This window comes from Ornithodoros turicata, chromosome 1 (assembly GCF_037126465.1).
Source record: "Ornithodoros turicata isolate Travis chromosome 1, ASM3712646v1, whole genome shotgun sequence".
NCBI lineage: Eukaryota > Metazoa > Arthropoda > Arachnida > Ixodida > Argasidae > Ornithodoros > Ornithodoros turicata.
In genome coordinates, this window is record NC_088201.1 from 222,104,936 (window position 1) to 222,128,779 (window position 23,844).

General features: G+C 45.1%; 1 protein-coding gene across 1 annotated transcript; it reads right to left on the reverse strand.

Annotated features, from left to right (window-relative positions):
• Positions 1-729: 729 nt before the first annotated feature.
• LOC135376935 (uncharacterized) lies at positions 730-22,951 on the reverse strand. Its single transcript, XM_064609361.1, has 9 exons — positions 22,815-22,951; positions 21,534-21,671; positions 17,826-18,024; positions 15,146-15,308; positions 9,937-10,064; positions 6,267-6,396; positions 4,174-4,362; positions 3,553-3,684; positions 730-994 (listed from the first exon to the last, which is right to left on the reverse strand). Exons 1-9 carry the CDS (start codon positions 22,834-22,836, stop codon positions 830-832), a joined length of 1,266 nt encoding a protein of 421 aa, XP_064465431.1. The 5' UTR covers positions 22,837-22,951; the 3' UTR covers positions 730-829.
• Between the last annotated feature and the right edge of the window lie 893 nt (positions 22,952-23,844).

Consider the following 23,844-nt stretch of genomic DNA (forward strand, 5'->3'; position numbering starts at 1 on the left):
TTCGCTCAAAAATGTGCGAGCAGTGTAAAATGGAAATGGAAACCGGAAATGGGCACTTTCACTCAGGGGTGGATGGCTGACATTGGCCTCGAATGTGCATGGGAAGCAGCCTGATCGCGAGTGGTAACAGCCACTGGCCCCCCTCTGATCAAGTGGACGTCCCTGTTTCGCAGGATGTCGCTCCGCAGAGGGTTGACGCCGCTCGTGCGTTTCCCAAACTTTTGTCTCAGCTGGTACACCATTTTTACACCAAGATAGGTATTGCTATTTTGACTGTGGGGTGTAAGCTGTACAGTACACCATCTTTGCACCTGGATAGGTGCTCTGCTTTTGGCTGTAAGGTGTAAATTGCTAAATACACCCCTTCAACACCTAAATGGGCGTAAATATTCTTAGTGTGCATGTAGCGAGCTAGGTCGGACGCCTAGAGGAAGAAGGGGTAGAGGTAGAGAAAGCTGCGTTCTGGAAGGGGGAACAGTCCCCCATACGCTATATAGTGTAGACAAATAGTGTAATGTAGTGTAATAAGTTCTCGAATGTTACGTGTATGTTGTAATGAGGAATATCTCGTAATAATGATAACAATAGTAATAGCTTACTTTGCCATGATGCCCAAAAATAAAAAAAAGCGCAGTATCGCGCAGTATATCTGGTATGGTCAGGAAGGAGACAATCCAGAGAGAAGTGTGTATGCATGCATGTGAAATGACATTCCTTCATGACACAGTAAAAAGGTTCTACCGCTATCTATTCTAAATGCAAATCCAAAATGCAAACATAATGGCGCTCTGATTAGAAGAATACAGTTGAGCGCATCAACATATGGCTTCTAGCAACCCGTGAGGGAGGTTTTCATGTAGGTCTTGATGTAGTGCGCGTCCGCGTAACCATGAGTGAAGTTGGTATCCCCGCACTTGTTTCCTGTGTCTATTTGCTCGAAGTCAAAGAGCACATAGCCCCCTTGAAAGCCGTATAACTTCTGAGCGTTGCACATCTGAAGAATAGAAAAAAGAGAGAGAAAGTCAGAGACAGGATGAGAGAGAGTGGATGACGAAGTGAAAACCATCCAAGGTTTGTTATGAAGGGTTTAATCACCCCTTTTGGACAGGTATTCCTGGATTATCAGTGAATCCAACCATGAGCATAGCGTGAGCGTAGCACCACCTAGCGGTGTCGTGTGTACATTTCTCAAAGTTCATTGGATTACACACACCCTATATCATTTTTACGTTAGTGGGTAACACACCACACGCTTGGGGGCGCTACTGTCAAGCACTGTTGGTTTTGATCATCGATGAAGGTAGCCCGTCTAACACGAGTATAGACCGTAAGTTAATTGTAACTACAAGGAAATCCACCTTAAGGGTATGAATGCAGATCACAATTAGGAGTGACACAGACAGACAGACAGTGAGACAGACGAGTAAGCCTCAGACGCCCAGAAATTAACTATTTCAAACAACTCAGGGAAAAGAGGTGCTACCGCTAGGAATCCGACCTGGATCTTCTGATCTAACGTCAGATATGCTAACCGCTACACTGTACGCGTTTCCCTTCCGCTATGTACAGGGGGCACTAGAGATCATGATGATGATTAGAGTTTTAGTGGGGCATCGACAACACACGACTACTACAGATCACAAGAACCAGGTTCGATTCCTAGCGTCCGCATCTCTTTTGCCTGACTTGTTTGAATTTGCAGTTGTATGTCATCCACAGCGCAAGTCATAAATATGTATAGCTCATTATTAATAGCAGGGTGTCGAACAGTGAACCACTATATTTTTTGTAGTCTTGAAACTGAACCGGAACTAAAACAATACAACATCCAACTGTAGCGCTACTACTGCACCGTATATGCTGTAACCAAAGCAGCACATCATCTTGGCCAAACGTTGTCCCAATATGTTGTGCTTGGGAAATGTTATTCATGCGTGGATTTACATGCGGGCGTCATACACGACGCCGGTAATCGCGTACGATTATGCGCTTCGTGTCTGTGTTTGTCTTAGTTTGTTGCTATCTCGATTTGATCTTGTGGTGATCTGGGTACCACGGAAAGTAGGTACTGTACTAAGAGAAGACATACTGGTAGGATTTTCTTACTGCTTGCGTTGAACAACGCGCGTGCTTGCTTGCTGTGTCATCAACTCATCAGGCGAATCTTCAATGAGTCGATGCTTGATCGCAAAACGCTGTTTGCATAATGTGCTCTTGAGAAAGATTGCATCCTGCTCCGTTCACTCCAGCGTATTACCCGCGGATGTTGTAAAGTTAGGTGATTTCACGTAGAGTAATTCAGGGTGGACTGGCAAACCAGGTTGGACCGGGCCTCAGTATATATTGCAACGAAAAAATCTAAGAGGTCGACCGGACCACCCTGCCTGACTCAGCGAGCAATCTCCCAGTACACTACAAAAACAATGCGTGAAAGTTGTTGCCAATCTATAACGCAAGACAAGCAGCAGGAAGACATTGGCAAAGGTGAGTAAAAGACAGACATGATACTAAAAGACAGACAACTGTGCTTGACTACTCCTGCTGCCGGTTGCAGTGTAGATAACCAGCAAGTCTTTATCTTCCAAAAAATGGTTCACAATGGCACAAAAATCATTTTCAGTGTTTCTTTGGAGATTTTTGTGTGGATCGAGTTCCAGTAGGATACTTGGGTACTTAATAGGATGGCAAGTCAAGTACAATTCGAGGTACGCCATTTTGGGATATGGTAAAGGTAAGCAAAAAAAGAAATACCCAGATATGTTGAAAACAGGCAAAAAGCCAGGAGACGTGTTCACAGCAAATATGGTACGTTGGCTTACGTAACAAAATAAACAAAAATACAAAGATGTTTCGACGCCTATACGGGCGTCCTCATGAGCTTGGATACACACGAGAAATGCACACTACTATGGAAACCCTTTTAAGCATTTGTAGCAATCGGGCAAAGGTCACGTGTGGGTGTGGAATCTCCTGACCTCCTCCCCCATGTTGGTTCATGGGTCAAGGTCTTCGCGTTGTGGAAGTCGAAAGAATGACCAGTCTTTAACACGTGTTGCACGAGTTCTGAGCCTCGGTTTCGATCCGGTGGCTTAGAAAAATGTGATCATCTACCTCTACTACTGATTATTTCAAGCACTGTTCATCACTGTTTGGCACAACTTTTGCTGAAGTGCGCTGAAACGTTATGCACCAGAATAGACCCGCTCGAACCATTCTATCTGCGCTCCGTAACTGAACCAGAACGAGACCGAACCCACTTATTCTGTCAGGTGACTAAGACTTAAATTATGGCATTCGCATTCAAAAGAACCAGGTTCCTTCTCCTTATAATTGTACTCTCACAGAGCGGTCAAGGATTGTTTAGTGCTCACATTTTGTCGGTCATGACTAAGCTACAAACAAAGACATCTCAGTTGATCAGGTTTGATTCTCAACGCCATGTATCTTCGAGAAACATCACTCTGCAGGAATCAATGGAGAGGCAGAAGGAGCGAACTTATTGTAATTTAATCTGATCGGTAGATAATTGATTGATTAAATAGTGCGACGTACCTTCATCTTGTATGTCACGTTGGTGTCAAACATGTCTACGGTATCCTCGCGACGCGAACTAAGGGTTACATGGACGACATAATTGGTCACGCTGTTGCTTTCCATGCCCATCAGTCCGCTTTGGTGGCATTTCTGAAACATGAGACGATGTACGAACCCTTGAAGAGTAATGTTGACATGTGTGTTGGTAATTCCTACAACTCTGCTGAGGAGATGAGATAATCGAAGTGACAAAAGCGACAAGGGGATCGCGAACGCTGGCATCCAATATTCGAGCATATGGAAATTAGATCCTGCAAAACCAGGACGGGCGCAGGTTACGTGAAAGCTAGCGAGAGCTCTGCTACGCAAATCGACGCTCATTTTTAGGTAATTTGATGGCCAGTGAACTGCATACGTATTAGGGCATGATTGAAATTTTTCGAAAGACCTTGTCTGACTCCACGTGAAGTTACCTCGACAACTATTTCTCGTTTCCTCGTTAACATTATCACTACTAACAGCGGATTGTTGCACAGAAAGCAGCATAAGCTTCGTGTAGGAATTTTTGTGGGCACTGGGGTTGCGTTATGGCAAAGGGATTCCATGATTCTGCGGAAGGTGAACCATACGCACGCTTACATTTTCCTCTCCATAGTTCGCCAACTGGCTTACTCTACACTTCTCATGGCGAATGATATCGATGTCTTGATGACTCAAGTGAGCGGAGAGGCTTTTGTAAAATGTCCTGAAGCCGGTACAGCTGAAAGAGAGCAATATCCGTAGATCGGAGGGAAGCTGGACGGTCCTGGCAAACTCCAACGACTGAACCTGCATGCAAAACACAAGTCCAATGCAATATCGTCAGTCACTCTTTCTCATAAGGGCATGCATCCTAGTGAAGCCCAAGGCATATATCTCAGGGTGTCCCAGAAAATTCGAACAGGTTTTGATCACATTTATGTATAACTTTTTAATAAAAAGTCACTTGAAATATAGCATATGCTGAAGGGCGCCATCGAATGTCCTAATTGACTTTAAATGATTACCTATCAATTATAAAGGCTACGAAGTTGTCCCAATGAGGATATCCGGTCCCTTCGGTCAACTCCTACCGTACTCGTTTTCAGGACAAAGATCCGTTGGATAGATCATCCACAAAGAATTCGTGAAGGAACATTCTTTTCTATTTTTGTTCGAGAGACGCGTCTTCCCTTCACTCACGATGTGAGAGGGTGAAGGAGCACAGTGCTGCCTCAGAGACACTGTCAGCGGATGTGTACACCACTCTGTGTTGTCACTTTATCAGATTCTGTTCAGTTACAGTCTCAGTTATTGTGCATACTTTGTAGCTGAAGCTTGTGAAGCGTTATGCCACGGAATACCAGTTCCTATACTGTCGGTCACGATGCCGGTCTGTCCCTCCTGTTTTATTTCCAACTTTTAACATACCTCCAACAAAATCCTATCTTTTTCCCGGGACTCGCCGCATGGGACCGCTACGAAGTTAATAATCACCGAGCCGTATATTAAAAGAGTCTGGCCATTGGGAGGAGTCACAAAAAGAGGCTCGACCTGTCGATCACACTTTCGCTCCATTGATTGGTTTGCTTGTTATCAAGGGGACCGCCATGACACCTCACTGCCACCAAAAACTGCGACGAAAACACAGTGAAGCGGGAATTTCGTGACAAAATTTTCTTTGCGGACAACTGATTTTCCGCTGGAAATGTACTTGCTCATGTACGTTTCTTGGAAATCAGTTTCAACTGATGCTCACCCATCGATATTTAACCGAAACTAATACGTTTTGTCGCTGGTGTTAGGCAGAGTAAACACGGCGATCGCGGTGATCTCAACGAAATCATAACAAAAAAACGACACTGTGCTGTACAATCTTATATTCAATTGCTGGATTTCATGGATATAATCATTCTTGCCTTTTACGTTCCAATTATTCCTGTAGATTTGTTTCAAAATCGTACCGACGACAGAATGTGCCCTTAGCAGGTGGTTCTGCTGGCAGCCGTACAACGACGGAAGCAGACGACAATTCCCGTTCCCCACGCACTCTAGGTGGAGATCATCAGATCTGCACCAAAAATCCACTAGTTTTGCAGATAGCGAGAGGTATCCACTTGCCACCCAAAATGGCGCTGCCCATGTTGAATAGGGCGAACAAATAGTGGAGATAGGTTGATTGATAGCGCCCCATATTTCGAGACTGTATTGGTCAGAAAGCTGAAAAAGTGGGTGGAGCTTCAGGTATAGGCATGACCCATTAATGGCCAGACTCCCTTTGAATATACGGCTCTGAGTAATCATAACCGCTTTCTTCAGAATCACATATCACGACATGACATTATAATTATCGTGTCGTGTAGCGCACCGATATATTCCAAACTGGCTCGCGGCGAAAGAATGGGCTTATCTATAGCACATTAATGATCAGCAGGCACCACGTGGATGAAAAAAAAAATGCGGCTAAATGCACAATGTTTCACAGCTGCACTTTTCACGTCACTTCCTCAACGGTGCAGAAAATGCTGCACGGGCGTCGCAGCACGTGGGGCGCTTCCTGAACTCGCCCTAGATGCATTCTTCCAATATAATATTCGAACGTACTGAAAAGACGTCCGTCAGGTCGAGTTGGGACGGAGCCCCAGTCGGAGGCAATCTATTATGTCGTAACACGATTTCAAAACATCTGCAGTATTCGTGTCGTAGTTACTTACGAAAGTTACTTGTTTTTCCAGATTGTCTAGGTGCGTCCATAGTGATGGTCCGGTAAGACGACACTCTGGCTCGAATAGAGCAGACTCTGTCTGAGTAGTTCTGATGAGAAGGGCGTCTAAGTCGACTTCCCTGCAAGATAACTGTAATTAATGCGCATAAGTACCCAATAATGTGCTGGTGGAAGTTGGAATGGGAATGGGCTGGGAATGAAATTGGTAAACGGTGGCTGTTAGTGTCTTCTTTGCGGGCGTCAAGCGGCGTTGTTCAACTTTACAATGACAGGAGAGGCTGTACGATCACGGTTGGTTTAATGCCAAAACGGTCAAAAACTTACAGGTCACCCAGGGACTAACAACAAGAACATAGCACATAAGGTAGACAACCCTTTCTTTGGGAAAATCACGGCAGGGCGACCCTCCGTCACATACACAACAGTGGAGCGGGTTCAAGGGGTAGTGAAGCACACGTCCCTCCCTTGCTTTTTTGCCCGAGAAACAAGTGTGCTCAAGCACGAAACACGATCAGACGAGACCACGAGCAGGGGCTTTAAGCAGCACACCCGTCGCAAACGCCCTCGACTTCCAAGAAGTGGATGATTTAGGTTGGGATCATGATGTTACGGGCTTGACTAGGAAGGGGGGGGGGGCTTAGCGACGATCGCGTGGCTACTGGGCGCAGACAGCTCCTACCTCACAACATGCTTGTACGTCATCATCGCTGAGTTTGAACAGAGATCGTCGACCCTTAACTTGAATATGACGATTAACTGTGCCTCACTAAAGGGAGTTACTGTCACTGAAGCATTGAATCGTTCCTCAAACCGGGTCTATGTCACCTGCAGTCACAGAAATGGATGAGGAGGCCCCGCACGCCATTGCCGATAGGTTTGTCCTCAATAAGAACTTAGCGTTATGCTGCATAGTATTCCTATGCTGTTACTTTACTTCAAAACGAAACAAAGAATTTATTAATTTATTTCACTTAGCTTAAAGAATAGAAACCAAGAACACAAGAGCAATATATAGGGTGCACCCTTACCCATCTGTACGTTGTACAGTTATTTTCATTAAGGGGTGACTTAACGCCGGATGGTCCCGTCGACCTCTCAATTTTTCCCCATTCCAGTATACATTGAAGCCTACTGCTAAGGAAATATATTGCCGAATAAAATGGCTGAAAATGTTGTAGAGGAGGTGGTGTTACTCTACATGAGTCCTCACCGGCGATGATGGAATGTCCCAGCGGGCAGATGGTCGTGGACTCACGCTAGGACGGCGCCGGTACAAGTGCCGTGCTAGCGCCGTAGCGCGTGGCACCAGAGGCACATCTTCGCCATCACACACGGGCCGCGGTGTAGATCTAGCGGTTGAGGTCCGCGTCGATACATGAAGAGGAGGAAGACAGGCGACACGTGCAAAAGGGACGGCTGTTCTTGCGTCTTGTGCTGAGTGGGCAGAAGTGGCGGGATGAACGGTCGGACAAGAGCTGGCCGGAGGGTTCCAGGGGCGGGCCGAAGCAGAGGGCAGAGTAGGTAGGCCGAAGTGATAAGAGAGTGGAGCGACAGAACCGCGACCTGTTCGTGAGCGGTGAGCTCGTACTGTCGCCAAGGAGATTGCCAGGGAGGACCATCGCGAAGCACGGGGAGACCGGGAGTAGAACTCGGTGGCCTCTGTGCGGGTCCCCGGTGGAACGTTGGTCTCGGTGCCTCTTGAGCGCCATTGGATGGACTGCCAGCACCCTGTATCGAAGCCTGGTGGGAAGGCAAGGCGGGCAGGGTTCTTGGGACTGGCATGACGATGAGGATGGAGCCATGCAGCCACCAGCGGCGTACCGCGACCGGTATGGGAGCGTGATGCTCATGAAGGTGCCGCTGGTGAAAGCCCGAGGAATGCCATCGCGAAGCATGTGGCGACGTGACGCAGAGTGAGAGACCATGGCGATGTGAGTAGATGAGCGAGCTGGGTAGAACCGTGGTGTTGCGCGGCCGGGCGTTGCGATGAGTCGAGCCGCGGTGGATTGACGCCGTCACCTAGCAGTTCCTCGGTAGAACGATGCACCGTACCTTCGGAGATGGCTTCGGAGGTGGACTTGCAGAAATTTGGGATGGTACTGGGCCGAACTACGCCGAACATGGTGTTCATAGTTCGGGTCACCAAATGTATAGGAGGTGGTGTTCCTCTACCTCAGTCCTGACCGGCGATGATGGAATGTCCCAGCGGGTAGACGATCGTGGCCTCACGCTAGGACGGTGCCGCTAACTGCCGTGCCAGCGCCGTAGCGCATGGCAGCAGAGGCACGTCTTCGTCATCACACACGGGCCGCCACAATATCTTACAATTGTTACAATTTTTTTTTTAATAATCTCCAAGAATGACCGTTTCGAGCACAGCAATTCCTCAATTTTCAGGACTGGTACCTTCGTAACCATTAAGGCTATGCTATGGAAGTTTTTCGCCACACTTATTGCCTACGTGCTGCGGTGCTGTTTGCTCTGCGGGTTTGCAGGTGACTAGATAAAATATCGCCTATCGACTAGATCGCCTCATTTACAAAAATAACACTTTTTCGACTCTTCCGTTTTCTGTAAAACCAGAAGGTAAACATGAGTGATATCGGTTTGCCAGTGTTTAAAAATATATCCATTCGCGTAAAACATCCGGGAACGTGAAGTACAGGATCCTCCGACGACCTATTTGGCCAATTTTCTCTCTGGATAATTCTTTACTTATTTTAACGTAAGTGCAGCCTGTATGGCCGCGAGCGTCTCGGCGACAACAAGATTGGTGCGACGTGATTCGGACCATGACGGAGCGGACAAATCAGAGTCCGTCCATATTTCAAGTGCTTTGCTGTGGCACATTTTCCCAAGGGAGATTGTATCATGCCAAGGATAACAGGAACGCGATGTTATGTTCCTGGAGCTCACCGGCGAAGGGACAATGACACAAAACGAAAATGGGAGGCCGCAATCACAGCATGTACCCTACTATGCCTAAAGTGTTCCGCACATGTGATCCTCACATTTCGATGATGAGGCTTATCTGAAGACTGACATTATGCAAGCTCTACTTGCAGCTACTTGCCTCGTGCTTACTATCACGACAGCTCATGGAATTCCATTCTGCACTTACGCGGCAACAAAACCGCCAATTTTTTCTCCTCTGTCAAATGAGGCTACTTTGCGATTTTTCTCTAGGCACCTGCAAACCCTAGAACCAAGAACCTACAACAAAGAGTACAGCAGCATATAGGCAGTAAGACTAAAGACAAAACAGCTTAGCTTTAATGGTTACGAAGATAAGATGCCTGAACAACACGAAGAAGCAGGGTGCTCGAAATGGTCATTCTGGAAGAATATTTAAGAAAAACAAAACAAAAATAAGGCATTTTCAGCTATCTCCTTCGCCAGCGTACTTCCAGTGCGCTCAGCTTCAATATATATTGTAACAAAAATAGTAATAGGCATAGCCAGGAGCATGATCAGCCACTCTGTTCCGTCGAGCACTTTGACAGAATGTTCGTGGAACAAAGTATACGTCTCGCATCATTGTACTAGCAACACAATAGATGGATTGATTGTGTGTAATAACTGTCCCCAATTCCCATTAGCTGACAATAAATGAATCCAGTGCTTATTCCGGTACGATTTTCGGTACCTATTTCACTTACGTAACAATGCGTCGCAGGTCTTCTTTGATGTCGTCACCAATTGTGGGAGTGTTGGTATAAAAATAAGGTGTCACACCGATAATGTGGAGACCCCTTGTATTCATCTGGTTTTGTTTTTCACGGAGTGCCTGTGAAATGTCAGATAGGTCAGATGTTAGATAGATAGTTTTTTTTTTTTTTCAAATGCAAACGCGGCACCGGGCAAACGTTTCCTGAATTTTGACACCTCGAGACGAAAACAAACATCCTCTCTTTGACGGCTGCGTCCCTGGCCATGAGAATTCAATCGAATGATCCCACAGACTATATAATGCGGGTCTTATGATTGCCTTTCTAGAGAGACACCCGCACACTTTGTCCTGAAGTTGGAGCACGACACGTAAACTATCCCTCTTTGTGCGTGCTGTTCGCCCGTTAACGTCCATACCCGTGAGATATCTAGTTTTCTTCACATTTTCATTCCAAGTTCAGAAGTAATCACGTCAGTGTCCACGTGTGATGCGAAGGGCGTGCTATAAGGATGTATTTGCTATTTGTTCGTACATATTAACTTCCTTACTCAACATAGAAAAAAAATGACGTATATATACAGGGTGGCCACGGATTGATGAATTAGGAACTCACTATTCGAATTAAAATCACACGGGTCAACATGTCAAAAGCAGAGACATGCGCTCCCGAATATTAGTGAATTTTAGTATAGGTAGTTTTGATCTGTTGGTGCATCTGCATGGCATGAGCACAGCTTTGTGCATTGCGGAGAACCACCACGGTATTTCAAACGTACGCAATCACGACAGCGTACGTTTCCGGAACTTGCTCCATCCAAATACATTACCTCCTATAAAGGCAGAAAACAAACCTCGGCGCAATTGGATCATTTACGTCTCGCAACGTGTCAGCTGCCAGCCCACATATAAGGATGGGCTGCGCGACGTGTTCCTCAATCGGCGTAAAACTCTCTGGCTTTCTCCCGACACGATCGTTGCGGAGCAATGGGCTCGAACAAACACCCTTGGCCCAGCTTTCAAATTCATTAGTTCCCCGTGTTTGCTCTCTGTGCTCTGCTATCGTGCGTTTTTTTGGTGACCAAGAGAGGCTCTACCTTGCGTCAGCTAATTTGCGAATTCGATTATTCGAACTTAATATGACACACGAATGCAGAGAGTCTCTAGGACTATTTCAACTAGTGCCATAATTTGTAGAAGTGAAAACGATTTTTACGAATTTAACAACGCCCTCTCGTGGAACACCCTGTACAAGCCTCGTAGAATAATAGCACACAGGGACTGAACTGGCAAATCAAGCTCTTGTATACTCTGTTGTTCAACCTCGCCCTTCCGTCGGACTGGTTGTCGAGATGATCATTCTGCTTTGAACTCGTTCTCTCCCTGTCCTTTACCTCAAGCGGTTTCTCTGCCTTCGGTATGCGGTATATCAGTCTCCATGGGATTTTCTGGCGTTAGACGGTCGCCACCTCAATCTCCACGGGACCAGAGTTCTTTCATCACACTATCGCAACTGCATCAAGCGTTTCTTCTCTTCCGCCGTTTGCTCACCCCTGGAGCCCCACGATACGTTTTATCTGAACCTCCAAGATTTTCCTCCAATTGACCTTCTTTTGCCGGGCACCCCACCTCAAGCCCAACATGCCAAAACCCCCGTCACATACACAGCCCCGTTGAGCCCTGTTGTGCCACTTGCAGGTCCGAGCAAGTCGGATTCTAGCCTTCATCTTCTGTCTATGGTAGTTCCTACGTCTCCACATGCCACCCAGTGCGCTCCATGGGACCTTAAGTGTGACTACCTGCAACGCGTCTTCAGATGGTAATTACGTTCTTGTGGTAATGTCCTCGTTTGGATACTGTGCACCCCACTGTAAGTGTCATCACTGCCTCCAGTTCGCCAGTTCGCCCGGCGTCCAACGCCAACCTTCCGAAGCCTACGTCCCCTTCGTCTTCGGGAGGGGCCACTTTCAAGAAACCAGGATTCCGCACTTCACGGTACAACACACGAAGCTCAAGTTCACGTTGACTCATCTCGGAACACTCAAAATCCCCTTCTTTCCTGAAGGCTCGTAAATTGTTAGATACGAAAGCAAGGTATGTTTCCCACTTGTATTTTTATACCGATTGCATTAGACAAAACGTTGTTCCTAAAGGTTTGTAGCTCAGTGCATGTTCCTCATTTAAATTTAAATCTCCCCGTAATTCCAAAAGTTGGTCCAATATCTTGACCCATGCTTCCATAAGCCTCATCAGAATTTCACAGAATGAAGCCTCACATGTCATTAAGGACACAGACAATCAACTTCGACAACTTAGCCGTGTACTATCGCCGGAAGAGCTGGATTCGCTGCGCTCTTTTTGTGTCCGTAAACTTTCCGTCCTGCAACGCACTAAGTCCAAGAAGGCTAAACGCGACGGCATTCAACTCACTCCGATTGAGGATATTCATATTTGCGATGCTTTGACACCTCATACATATCCCAGTTCAGCCACAAACAACGTGGTATTCAATCTCGCTAACGTACCATTAAACAAAGCAGAAGTAAATGTGTTGTCCAAAGGTCTCACCTTTGTGCCCACCCCTCCCAGCACTGACAATTTCGAAATCCTAAATGACCTTCTAAGCTTAGGTCGTAGAATGCACCTGCAGACGTTTTTCCACGGCAGTGAACATAGAGGATTTTAAGAAACCCTCAAACTGGACATCAGACCCGTCGAAAACAAGCCCCATGATTGACAATTACATTAGAGCGGTTTATAACGATATTAAATGCCTAACTGTCATTGATAACAATGCTAAAAATTTTAACTTATCTAAAGCAGAAAGGACGGCCTTAATGAATCTGATCCTTAATGACACGTAAAGATATCATCATTAGACCTGCTGACAAAGGTGGCGGAATAGTCGTTATGAATGCATCGGCCTACATAGATGAGGGAAACAAACACCGAAGAACACCAAGCCTGGTTCTTTTTATCTCTTTAGATGCACAAAAGTAACCACCCTGGCAGGCCTATAATTTCGGGTGTTAATACACCGACTGAGAAAATATCCCTCGTCTTAGATCACTGCATCAAGCATATTCCTCCACAACTTCCCTCTTATGTAAAGGACACTAACGACTTCCTTGCCCAAATAAATTCCATTAATAACATTTCTCCTAACCTCAACAACGCTATACTGGTAACTATGGATGTGACGTCATTATAAACAAATATTCCCCATGATGGTGTTAACGCTGTAGAGCTTTTTCTTTCCTCCTTTCTGTCTGATCTTCTTCAAACTAAAACCATTATCTGTCTTCTTGAGTTAGTCTTGCAGTACAACAACTTTGTTTTTAATGACAAACATTATGTCCAAGTTCAGGGCGCAGCGATGGGTTCCCGTGTCTCACCCAATTACGCAAACCTCTTCATGGGGCTTTTTGAACAAAGAGCCTTAGAGTCTTTTCCAGTGACACCTTTAGTATTCCTGCGATACATTGATGATATTTTTGCCATCTGGACAGTTGACGAAACCTCTCTACTCTCATTTTTTTGATCATTTTAACTCACGGCACACTTCCATCAAATTCACGTGCAACTATTCTCGAACTTCAATCAGCTTTCTAGACGTCACTGTTTCTCTCGAGTCGGGTAAACTCGTCACAGAAGCCGACTGACAAACGGCAGTACCTTCATTTCAGCAGCCATCACCCTAATGTCAAAAAGCGAAATATTCCACTTGGACAACTCACACGTATAAAACGCATATGTTCCAATACACAATATTTTTTGAAGCATGCAAATGACATGTGCAATTACTTCAAGGAGCGCAGATATCCCGACGAACTCATCGACAATGCCCTAGCCAGAGCCACCTCCCTAGACAGGGAAAGGTTGCTTTCTCGTGAATGCAATAAGGCACAAAGTCATAATAAATGCACTTTCATTACACCTTACAACCGCGCACTCCGTAATGTAGGATCTGTGTTCAAACGCCATTTAAACATACTCCACGCCGATGAATATCTCTAAGACATTTTCCCTAATGCTCCGGCTATTACATTTCGGAGATCACGTAACATACGCGACTTACTCACTTCCTCCCGCAATAATCAACAGAGTCCCGGTTGCGCTCCTTGCAACAGCAACCGCTGCCAAACTTGCTTATTTATTGCAACATGTACCTCCACCTGTAGCACTGTTAATGGTTTCGTTTTCTCTATTCGGCAGTCTCTTCACTGTAACTCATTCAATGTCTGCTATCTCATTACATGCAAATTGTGCAATAAACAATATATAGGCGAAACACGTAACACCATCCGTGAAAGATTTTATGGCCATAAATCAGATATTGTTAATAAACGTCAATCGCCTGGCCGCTACATTTTAATCTTCCGGGACATGATCTGCATACGCATATACTTATCACCATTTTAGAATCCGGGTACGCTAATGACATCAAACGCAAAAATCGAGAATCCTTTTTCATTTCGAAATTTGCAACGTTACAGCCGCACGGCATTAACGTGTACGGCGGCCCATTACAGTCCTTTATACTATGAGTCTATTTACTGTATTATCACTTGTCTGCCATTTTTCACATCATACACGATGATACACAATCAGTAAGACACCAACTCCGGGTTACTTTCCCAGAGTCTGGAAGCCATCAAGGTGCTGTGTGTCCTCAATCCTTCGCTCTTGAGCCCTAATTCCCCGTACGCATTCTAAAGCTCTTTGTGCCAACTGGCTGCTGTGCCTATTCATGTGATGTTTATTGGTTTCCTTCACGTACAACTCCGACTCGTCTGTATGTCTGTCTGACCTTGTCCAGCCACCTCCTATTGATTGCGTTTTGTTTTTCATTTTTGTTGATATTTGTATTGGGCTTGTAGTTCTCTTCACCCTTACCCTTTTCTCTTGTACCATGTGACTTGGTTTTTCAAATATGCTTCACCACTTGTAACAGGTCCTCAAACCTGAAGAAGTGCAGCCTAGTGCACGAAAGTCTCGTTTTTATGTATATAGTGAACGGTTGATGCTCTTTTGTTATTTTTGATTCGGTATGCACATCAGGTAAAACTAACACTAGAAGATACAGTCGGTCACATGTAATGAAATGAAGACAGCAAGCAAAGAAAAAGCGTGTGCACGATTCCCATTCGTGTACCTCTTCCGTAAAACTGCACGCGATAAAGAGAATCTCAGTCACTCGCCTTGAAGTAATTAATTACACGTGTTATAGCTGCTTCAGTGTGAAGACCAATCCGCAGGTTAAGCATCCCATAATGTCGAAAATTGAGTCCCTCGAACCACTGAAGATCCTTTGTTCCATCAGCGCTGGTCAATTTGTCAAGCGCCTGGTTGTCAGTTGTTTGCCTGCAAAATAACAAAAAAAAAGAAAAAAAATCGTATAGAAAACCTTACAAGTGGGCATACTTATCAGGGTATTGTTGAGGGAACAGTGAGGTGAACATTGGCTTGTTCGCCTGTGCGCTGCAGCGTGTTCGGCACAAGTGACATCAGAGTGCATGCGACATTTCTTTAGTCAGGGGAGATAAACTGTTACTTCCATACAATACTTGAACGGCCGCTCGTCATAATGTATTGTTTCCAATCGGACAGAATGATGAATTACTGGAACTTTAAGGTAAATGTGAAACAAAAATGAGACTGTCCGGGGAATGACGCATACCGAGAAGCGCTCAGGTCAAATGCCTTTGTCTACGAGGCATTTGTACATTTACCTACGTGGACCAACTTTTAGGTTCGTTTTCAGTTGGTGGTTCATGGGAATCGGACAGAAACTTGAGGTTGGTTTAGGGAAGCATTGCCCCGTGACCGGACCATGCCCTGCCATGACAGGTGCCGATTTTATGACAAGAAAAAAATTCAGTGGCGTAGTGCGGCAAATGGGAAGAAATCTGTTTCCATTAAGCGTTTTTTCCGGACTATACTTGGCTTTTGTGTACACAGTTCAGCTCTAGAGCCAACTTCCAGTCCAGCTTCCGCCTTCCAACTCCGTCCAGCTCAGGCTTCCAGCTGTCTGCTTACGGTTTATACATGAATTCCTCTTCACGTTCAGGAGACGCAATTACTATATGACTTGATTAGCGTCAACTACTTTCAGTACCCTTGGATTCCATAATCTTAATATTTTTCCATAATTTAATATTTTTCTTAATTGCATATACCCTTCATTAATTACTCTTAAACTCGACATTCATTTCTTTAGCTGTAAACCAGTGTAAACCACATGATTGATTTTGTTATGCTTAGGTGCGGATCATCAAGGTAGGAGACTTCACTCAAGGCGATGTGAAACACGTCCAGCTCGCCTTAGATATGCGTTATCAGTGTTTTGTCACGCTGACGCAGAAACGTGAGTGGACTACGTGTACCAAACGAGGCCTCTGGGTCATTGGTAGAGCCCCGTTAAGCTAGAGCCGGCAATACAGGAACAGACAAACTGGACAGTCATGATATTCTCATTAGTCCCATCTCCTTTGACGGGATTTTCACTGCCGATTGGCATCTAACCGATATTCTTCAGTCCACGATTGATGACTTCTGCGCCCACATTACACTTTCAAAGGTGGTAAAATCGCAATGGGGCTCCTGCTAACAGCTCCGGCCAAGCTCATGTATTTCGCGATACGGCATTTCTAAACCAGTGGATTAGAAATTTAGGAATTGTCCCAGTGCATGTGTGCCGCCATCCATCGCCAGACGATAGCGTACCGACGTGGCAAGAGCACCCCTCAACAGCTGAGACTATAAAACATGCCCTGTTTGAGGGAACTGAAAAGTGAAGAAAGCTACGTTTAAACCGTTTAAACCGATCTTCTCAAGAGTTCCTCTTCTTCAAAACAGGGCTGATGACAAATAGTTGCCTGCCTCAAATGTGTTACGTAGTACACCAATATTGCACGTACCAACCAATCTGAGCCCGACTCCAAATTTGCTTTCCGAGAACGTCCTGCATTGCCACTTCTCGCTTCCTAGATGTGTTCAAAATAGTCCGCGCAAAAATTACGGAGACTCGGGAGATGATGACTTGCATATTGGCACATTGTGGTTATATTTGTTCCACAGATATCGACATGCTGTGCTAGTTTTTAATGCGGTCCACCCCGCTGATCTAGACTTTTTATCTAGGCACGAATCTTCTATGGCTGGTGAAAATTGGAGTAGGCCATCATGAGCGGCTTATAATAACTGAGAAAAACTGCCACAGTTCAACAAAGGCATTCTAGAAAAACTTTTTTGGTATACAGATAAGGCTCCGTCGGTGAAGGTGATGCATCCCTCAGGCGCGATGTTTTGGCTTCGGTTCACTTTGCATGGAAATTTGAATGATGAATGCTTAAAATTCAATAAAAATCGACTCACGTGCGCACCTCAGCGTTTTGTAATAGTTCTCAATGAGGTTTGTCCCGTTCCGCTGCTTTTATTGTAAAAAAAACCCAGTCACTAAGAGTTAGTTACCAGATGTGAGGGAGTCATGCGGGCTTCCTGTATTTTCGAATGCATTTGTTTGAAGCCGACGGCGCAAATATTTGTGGAATTCTCCATACTGCGTATCTAAATAACGAGTACAACACGAATCACTCACTTGACATAAGCGGTTGAAAATCCTGCCGAAATTGCTATAAATAATTCTTGCCTAAACGATAACACTTCGATCACTATCCCCCATTGACATGTTAAGTATGCTGTGATGCTACTATCCGGTATACCGATGACTCTCAGTCGCGTTTCAGTAAGTCTCTCATCGCGCTCCCGTTACAATGACGGTCGCACATGATCAAATTGCGGTCCAGAATGGCAGCAGCTTATCCCCATCATTGTTCGTTAATTGTACACTTTAAATGTAGGTTACTGTATGTTACTTACAGAAGAATCATGTCAATACCGCATTTCGTGATGATACAAGAACCTCCTGGATTAGTGTTAGTGAAGTTCTCCACTATCAACAATCTTGTAAGAGTTCCATGTGGAAATCTGTGCCGGTAGGTGAGCAACAAGACGTCACATAGTCCGTCTGGCACCACGACGCCGTAGTTCTTCAAAACGCACACAAACAGCCGTTCAGCTGAAATGGAATGGCAGTTAATTGCTTCATCTATATACAACTGCATATGAACATAGGGCAGCATCGGGTTATTCCGTATTTAGTGCCGACGTTGTAAGAAGCCTACCGCCCCACTGATTTTAACACGGACAAAATGTCGATCCGCGCGGAAAAAAATACATTTTACTAGAGAATGCTATTTATTATATATGCCGGTAATTTGCAAGGGCGTGTCATCCGCTGCGTTGTATTTCATTGATCTACTCATACGAAACTCAGTCGTTTGATAGCAATATGTCATCGTCATGTCACATCGAACCTACAGCATCGCGGCAGACAGCGCGGAACCTTTGGTCTTGAGAAGGAAGTGAACCCTCATGTCTAACTTAATCACAGGTGTATCAAACCTTCGACATTCAAATTCTCCTGAGAGTTTCCAAAATTCAAACTGTTCTTCGAAAAATTCGCATGTACGCCGAACTTTTCCACTTCGCACAAGATCTGGAGTAAGATGGGTGGCCAGAGGAACCCATTTACTTAGCGGTCTCGCCCTTTAGTCTCTTGGAAACCCGAAACACGAGCCCGCGGCATGCACGAGCCTGTTACAACACAGGCACTGTAAGGTGCTTGGAATGTATGGGCGCACTTCAGCTGAGGGATGCACAACTTCCAACAGTAGTACTTCAGTACAGTACAGTAGTAGTACTTCGACAGTAGGGAGATTGAAAGTGAGGATGATACTTCGTGTCGTAATGCACTGGTTCTTCTCGATCTTTATTTTACGCACGTCTATCTCATCCTAAAAATCTTCCGCAAGCACGTCAATAGGTTTAGGTGTTTAGTGTTTTACGGAAACGGTACGTTCCCAAGGTGCACACCACTAACAAGTCACAAGATTGCACGCAACCACCTTCTCAATGAAGTCTTACCCAAGGGTATACTGCCTTTTCTCTCCATTTTGTGCTGCTGCAGGGACAATGTACTTTGCTGTGAATGTTTAACTACCTTAACTTTGATCTTCAGGCCGGGGGCGTTTACAAGCCTCAGCCATTTGAAACTACTTTTCAACAACGCCTGACCAGGACCCCGAACATTCAAGGCTTCTACACTTCGCCTTACATGCCCTCGGCAAGATAACACCATGCGACTGGGGCGACTGGGTCCAAAGTGGCGCCACTCACTACAGATTAGCATACACTGATGACGCCTACGGGGCCTCTAGATATGCGCTGCTCGTCTGGTTCCCATGCATCATCCGGGTGTAGGAGACCTAGTTTATCACCCGCACTATGGTACACTATGCGTAGGAGCATTTTCAGAACACGAGAAATGACTGCATTCTTCTGCCTTTGTTCCTTCTACAAGGATTGAAGAAGCTTTGTGCTCCTGGTCAGGCAGATTGAAATGCAACTCTCAAAATATTTGGGATTGGTTTTGCATTTAAAAGACTGGTACATAGAACATACTCAACGTAGCTTACTATGAGTAAATCCTTGATTCACATTGCATGTCATTACAAAAGACAGAGCATAAAAACTAACAGCAGGGTACAAGGTTGACACCAGAATCATCCTCTGCACCTTTCTTGTCCGCTTTACCTGTATCTGGCTGTGGCCTCTCAAAAAAAAAATAATATAAGCCCTTTTGGGCCCAAACGGTCTAGCGTCAGCTTTGCATTGTATAGAGATATCTGTTCGTTATGCGAGCAAAAAGGGAAATACTGCTACCGATAACGAGGTACCGCTACGGTTACTGAAAAAAAATGTAATGATCTACATTACATTTTTTTTAATTACACGACTTCAGCAACATTTTTTTCCGACTTAGTGCCGCGAAGCAACTGTGTCCATGAGCAGCGTACAGGTACGGCATTTCGCAGTTTCATGGTTTTAAAAAGACAAGATTGGGTCTGAATAATGACTGACTCCAGCCCCACCACTGCACCTTCTGCATACATATATAACAAATACTTATAGGAGAACATTTGAATTATACTGCAGACAGCTACCACATCTTGCCATGTCCACCGAGATGAAGGTGCACATTGTGTACGTTCAGATTGTGTGCACACAAGTATACAAGCACTTTTTGTTAGCTATGGATTTCTCAGTAAAAACCTGTGATGGTACAGCAGATGCTTTCGGGCACGGATTATGCGGGCTGTAAGTGGCGCTTGTTTTCTACTCTTGCTATGGCAAAGTATTCTTTAGCCATTAACACTCAAAAAATGTTAAGTGCTACCCACGCCGCATGTAAACGGAGCGGCAGTACGCACTCCTTCACAATCGCATCCGATTGCCTGCCATTTTCCGTTTCTGCATGCTAGTGCCATTCCAGTCCACAAGTCGCAAGTACAGTAACGTCGTTTACGATTATGGCAGAAGTGCCCATTAAAACTTGAGTACGTAGCTTTCTCCAGAGCTACAAGTGTCGGTGGCTTCCACCTCACCAATGCAAACGACGACTTCACCTTTGCACGCACCAAAGGGTCAACAGACAGTTTTCCGACGGCCGAGATGGAGCGACGCAACACGTGCAAACTGAGAACGGTTATCGATGAGACATACGATGTGGCTGAAGATGGCATAGAAAACAAGAAGACTGACATCACATCCTTCATCGTCCAGTCACTGAACGCGCACACACCATACAGAGGCTGGCCTAGACTTCCACAACAGTTCCTCACTCGCTATGTCTGAAACGTGGAAAGATCAATCCACACCGATTAATGATTTCGAATGTGCCACGTACAGCAAGAGGCCAGATCTACGGTGTGCGGGAGTTGCAATTTACAGGAACAGCAACGCAGACCATTTCGCAGTGTGTGAAATCACAATTCCCATTGACATTGAGAAAATATTCACAGTAAACGTCTGCTTCACATAAAATGTATTGGCATCGATGTCATTCTCGTGGTAGTGTACCTAAGCCCCGGTTCTACCCAGAAGCAGATTCACTGGTGGTGCGATACCATTTGTGGATAACACAAAGAACGCAGAGATGCTAATGATCATCGCGGGGCATTACGTGGACATTTCAACACCTGCATATCAGTGGTTCACACAATACACGAAGCAGGTACTCAGTGTGTGACCCTAAACACACGTGACGTTGTGCCAACAACATGACATGGCAGTGTCATCGACAACATCTTTACTAGGGGTGTCGACGTACACACTTCATACGTCTCATACTTCACTTTGCACAGACAGTTCGATCTCGACACAGTTAGTCTCGGTACTAGCAATCGACGATGAAGACTTCAACAACATCGACATGTCCTTGTCCTTGAATTGTCCTTGTATTCATAGCCAGCTGCGTCGTGAGTGTCGATGTGGTTATCTGGAATCGTAACAAAATCTGGCCTCTTCTTGTACGTGACGTCGTGAGTCCTCATACACGATGTTTGACGTATGGTAGAGAGAGAATGTGTGAGTGGGCATGCGCGTGTGTGTGTGCGTGTGAGCGAACGCTCCCCGCTAATATGACGAGTGACTTGTAAATCGTGTTGTAGATTCACATCAACATACCTGCCTGAGGCAGGGGATGTGTCTGTGCTTTGGTTGTCGTAAGGCTTGGCGTCACAGAGCTGCTCGATTGGAGATAGGAGGAGGAGGATCTGGAGAATGTGTAGGCGGTGGATGCTTTGTCAGATGGTTTGAAGATGACTGAAATAAGAAAATTAATGAAGTGCCACAAGACTGAAATAATTAAGAAACAGTTACAGCATAGATGAAATGGAGCAAAGAAAGATAACCCAAACAACCCATGCTTTCTGAAGTCAAGTTCAATGTATTTCCAATAATTCGGTCAAACGTACACAGCGAAGACTACAAACCGAGCATAACAATACAACGAGTCAATGAGCCAATGATGGCCACGTATTGCACACGTTAAAACACACGTTAAAAAATATCAATACACTGTCATACAACAGGAACTCATACAACAAAATTTCAGATTCAGATTCAAGAAATAAATCCGAATAGGGTGCATATGACTATAACAGAAAGGGCATGGTGGACCAGTGCCCATTCTATTGTCAGCCTACAGGAGATGCCATAGACAGGCAATGGCAGATGTACGCTTACTTGCTATAACTGGCCCGTAGACAGGCCAAAGGAAGGATATGATGTCAAAACATGTCAATAGACTATACATACAACAGGCAGGCAGGCTATACATTCAATAGTCGAAATGACTTCCGTTGAGGAAATAGGACGCAATACGGGCGTCGATACCCTGGCTGAACATATTTTTTTGTAAGGGATTACCGGACATTTTATGTCCGGATTACACCTTCACGGGGACTGTTCAGGAGAAGTCCGGACAGGCTAAATTCGCTCAACTGAACTTAAAGAGAAACTGAGTCTTAACTATCGATTATCGGAGCGTTGAATTACGTATTAGACTATGACTCACCTTAAGAGCAAATGTACTCCCAATTATTATACATATTATCCTGTTATCGAACTCCTGCATACCGCTGAACTCCTTTGGACATGCTCTCTAATCAATGTTTTAGTTGATTTTTTTTGTCAATTACACATAAAGTGATACGGTTAGAAATAATTAATAGGGCTCCCAACGGCCAATCTTACCACGTGCATGAGACAGTTCATTAAATTGTAATACGATGTTTTAGCGTACCGATATTTTAATACTACAGCTTTTGGCCGTTCTTCGGAAGTTTTCGGTGTGGAATTGAGAGAAATATGCTTCGACATGGCAATGAACACGCATTTAGCAGTGTTCTACCAGCCCCAAATACTCCAATACTACCCAAATACACTGACCAAAAAATCACTCACGTGCCGATGCAGCGATAATCATTCCTATGAATAAAAGGGGCAGCACCGCTGAAATCACGATAAAAGGCGCAGACCTAGAGAGAAAAAAAAAAAAAAAACACTATATTTGTGACGTAGAATTGTGTACTGAGAATGTATTGCCCTGGGATATTCTCTTTCACAATAACTGAACTGCTGCGGCTTTCCTCACGAAAATAATTTTCCGCACTCACTTTAAAGCACAGTGCGGCCATGTTCTTAAAAATGCTTAGAAGTTGTTATAAATCATCTACGTCCCTTTGTTCCACTAGCGTTGTACTTGCTACCGATTACTGCATCGGGTTTACTGTCGTGAGAAGTGCCGCTAAATCATATTTCAAATTATCAGTCGGCATCGCCGAAAGACTCAGTGCGTAAAATAATAAATGCGGCATTGAACATTAGGTGCTTCCAAGGATTCTCGGAAGAACCCTTTGAGCTAGAAAACACCTGAAACATCCAATTGGCGAACTCCATGTGGCCTTTGTCCGGGCGGACTATCTCTGGGTTTGAACACGATTGCTAATGTGTCTTGAGCCATATGGGAAATATACGCTTGAGGACAATGCGTGCGCAGCAGAAGATAACGCATGTGATGTTCCATTTTCGTTTCACGTGAAATTCCGCTCGTTGTGATTCTTGGTACGACCACAACAGCACCTACCGTAGGTCGTAACGCCCTGCGACAGCGTACGTTTTGGTAAGCCAACTACGAGGTGTGGCTTCTTAGCAAGACCTCGCAATTAAGCAATCTCCGCCACGGCTCAGTGTCCTGTCCCAAGAACTAGAAGCTCAAGTGACAGGCGTTCTGACCCTCCACCGTCTATTAATGACTCCCTCAAGGCTGCGGTTCTCCAAACTGGCTCTAACGGCTGCAGTAGCAACCGCCTCTCGCCTCTTGAAGAACCCGGGACGCTCCGCCCGATCCAACAACAGCGGCTCATGCAGAATCTGTTAGGTCGTACGCTCACATTTTCGATGTCCACGTTGCAACTTTTCCTTCGGTTTCTCC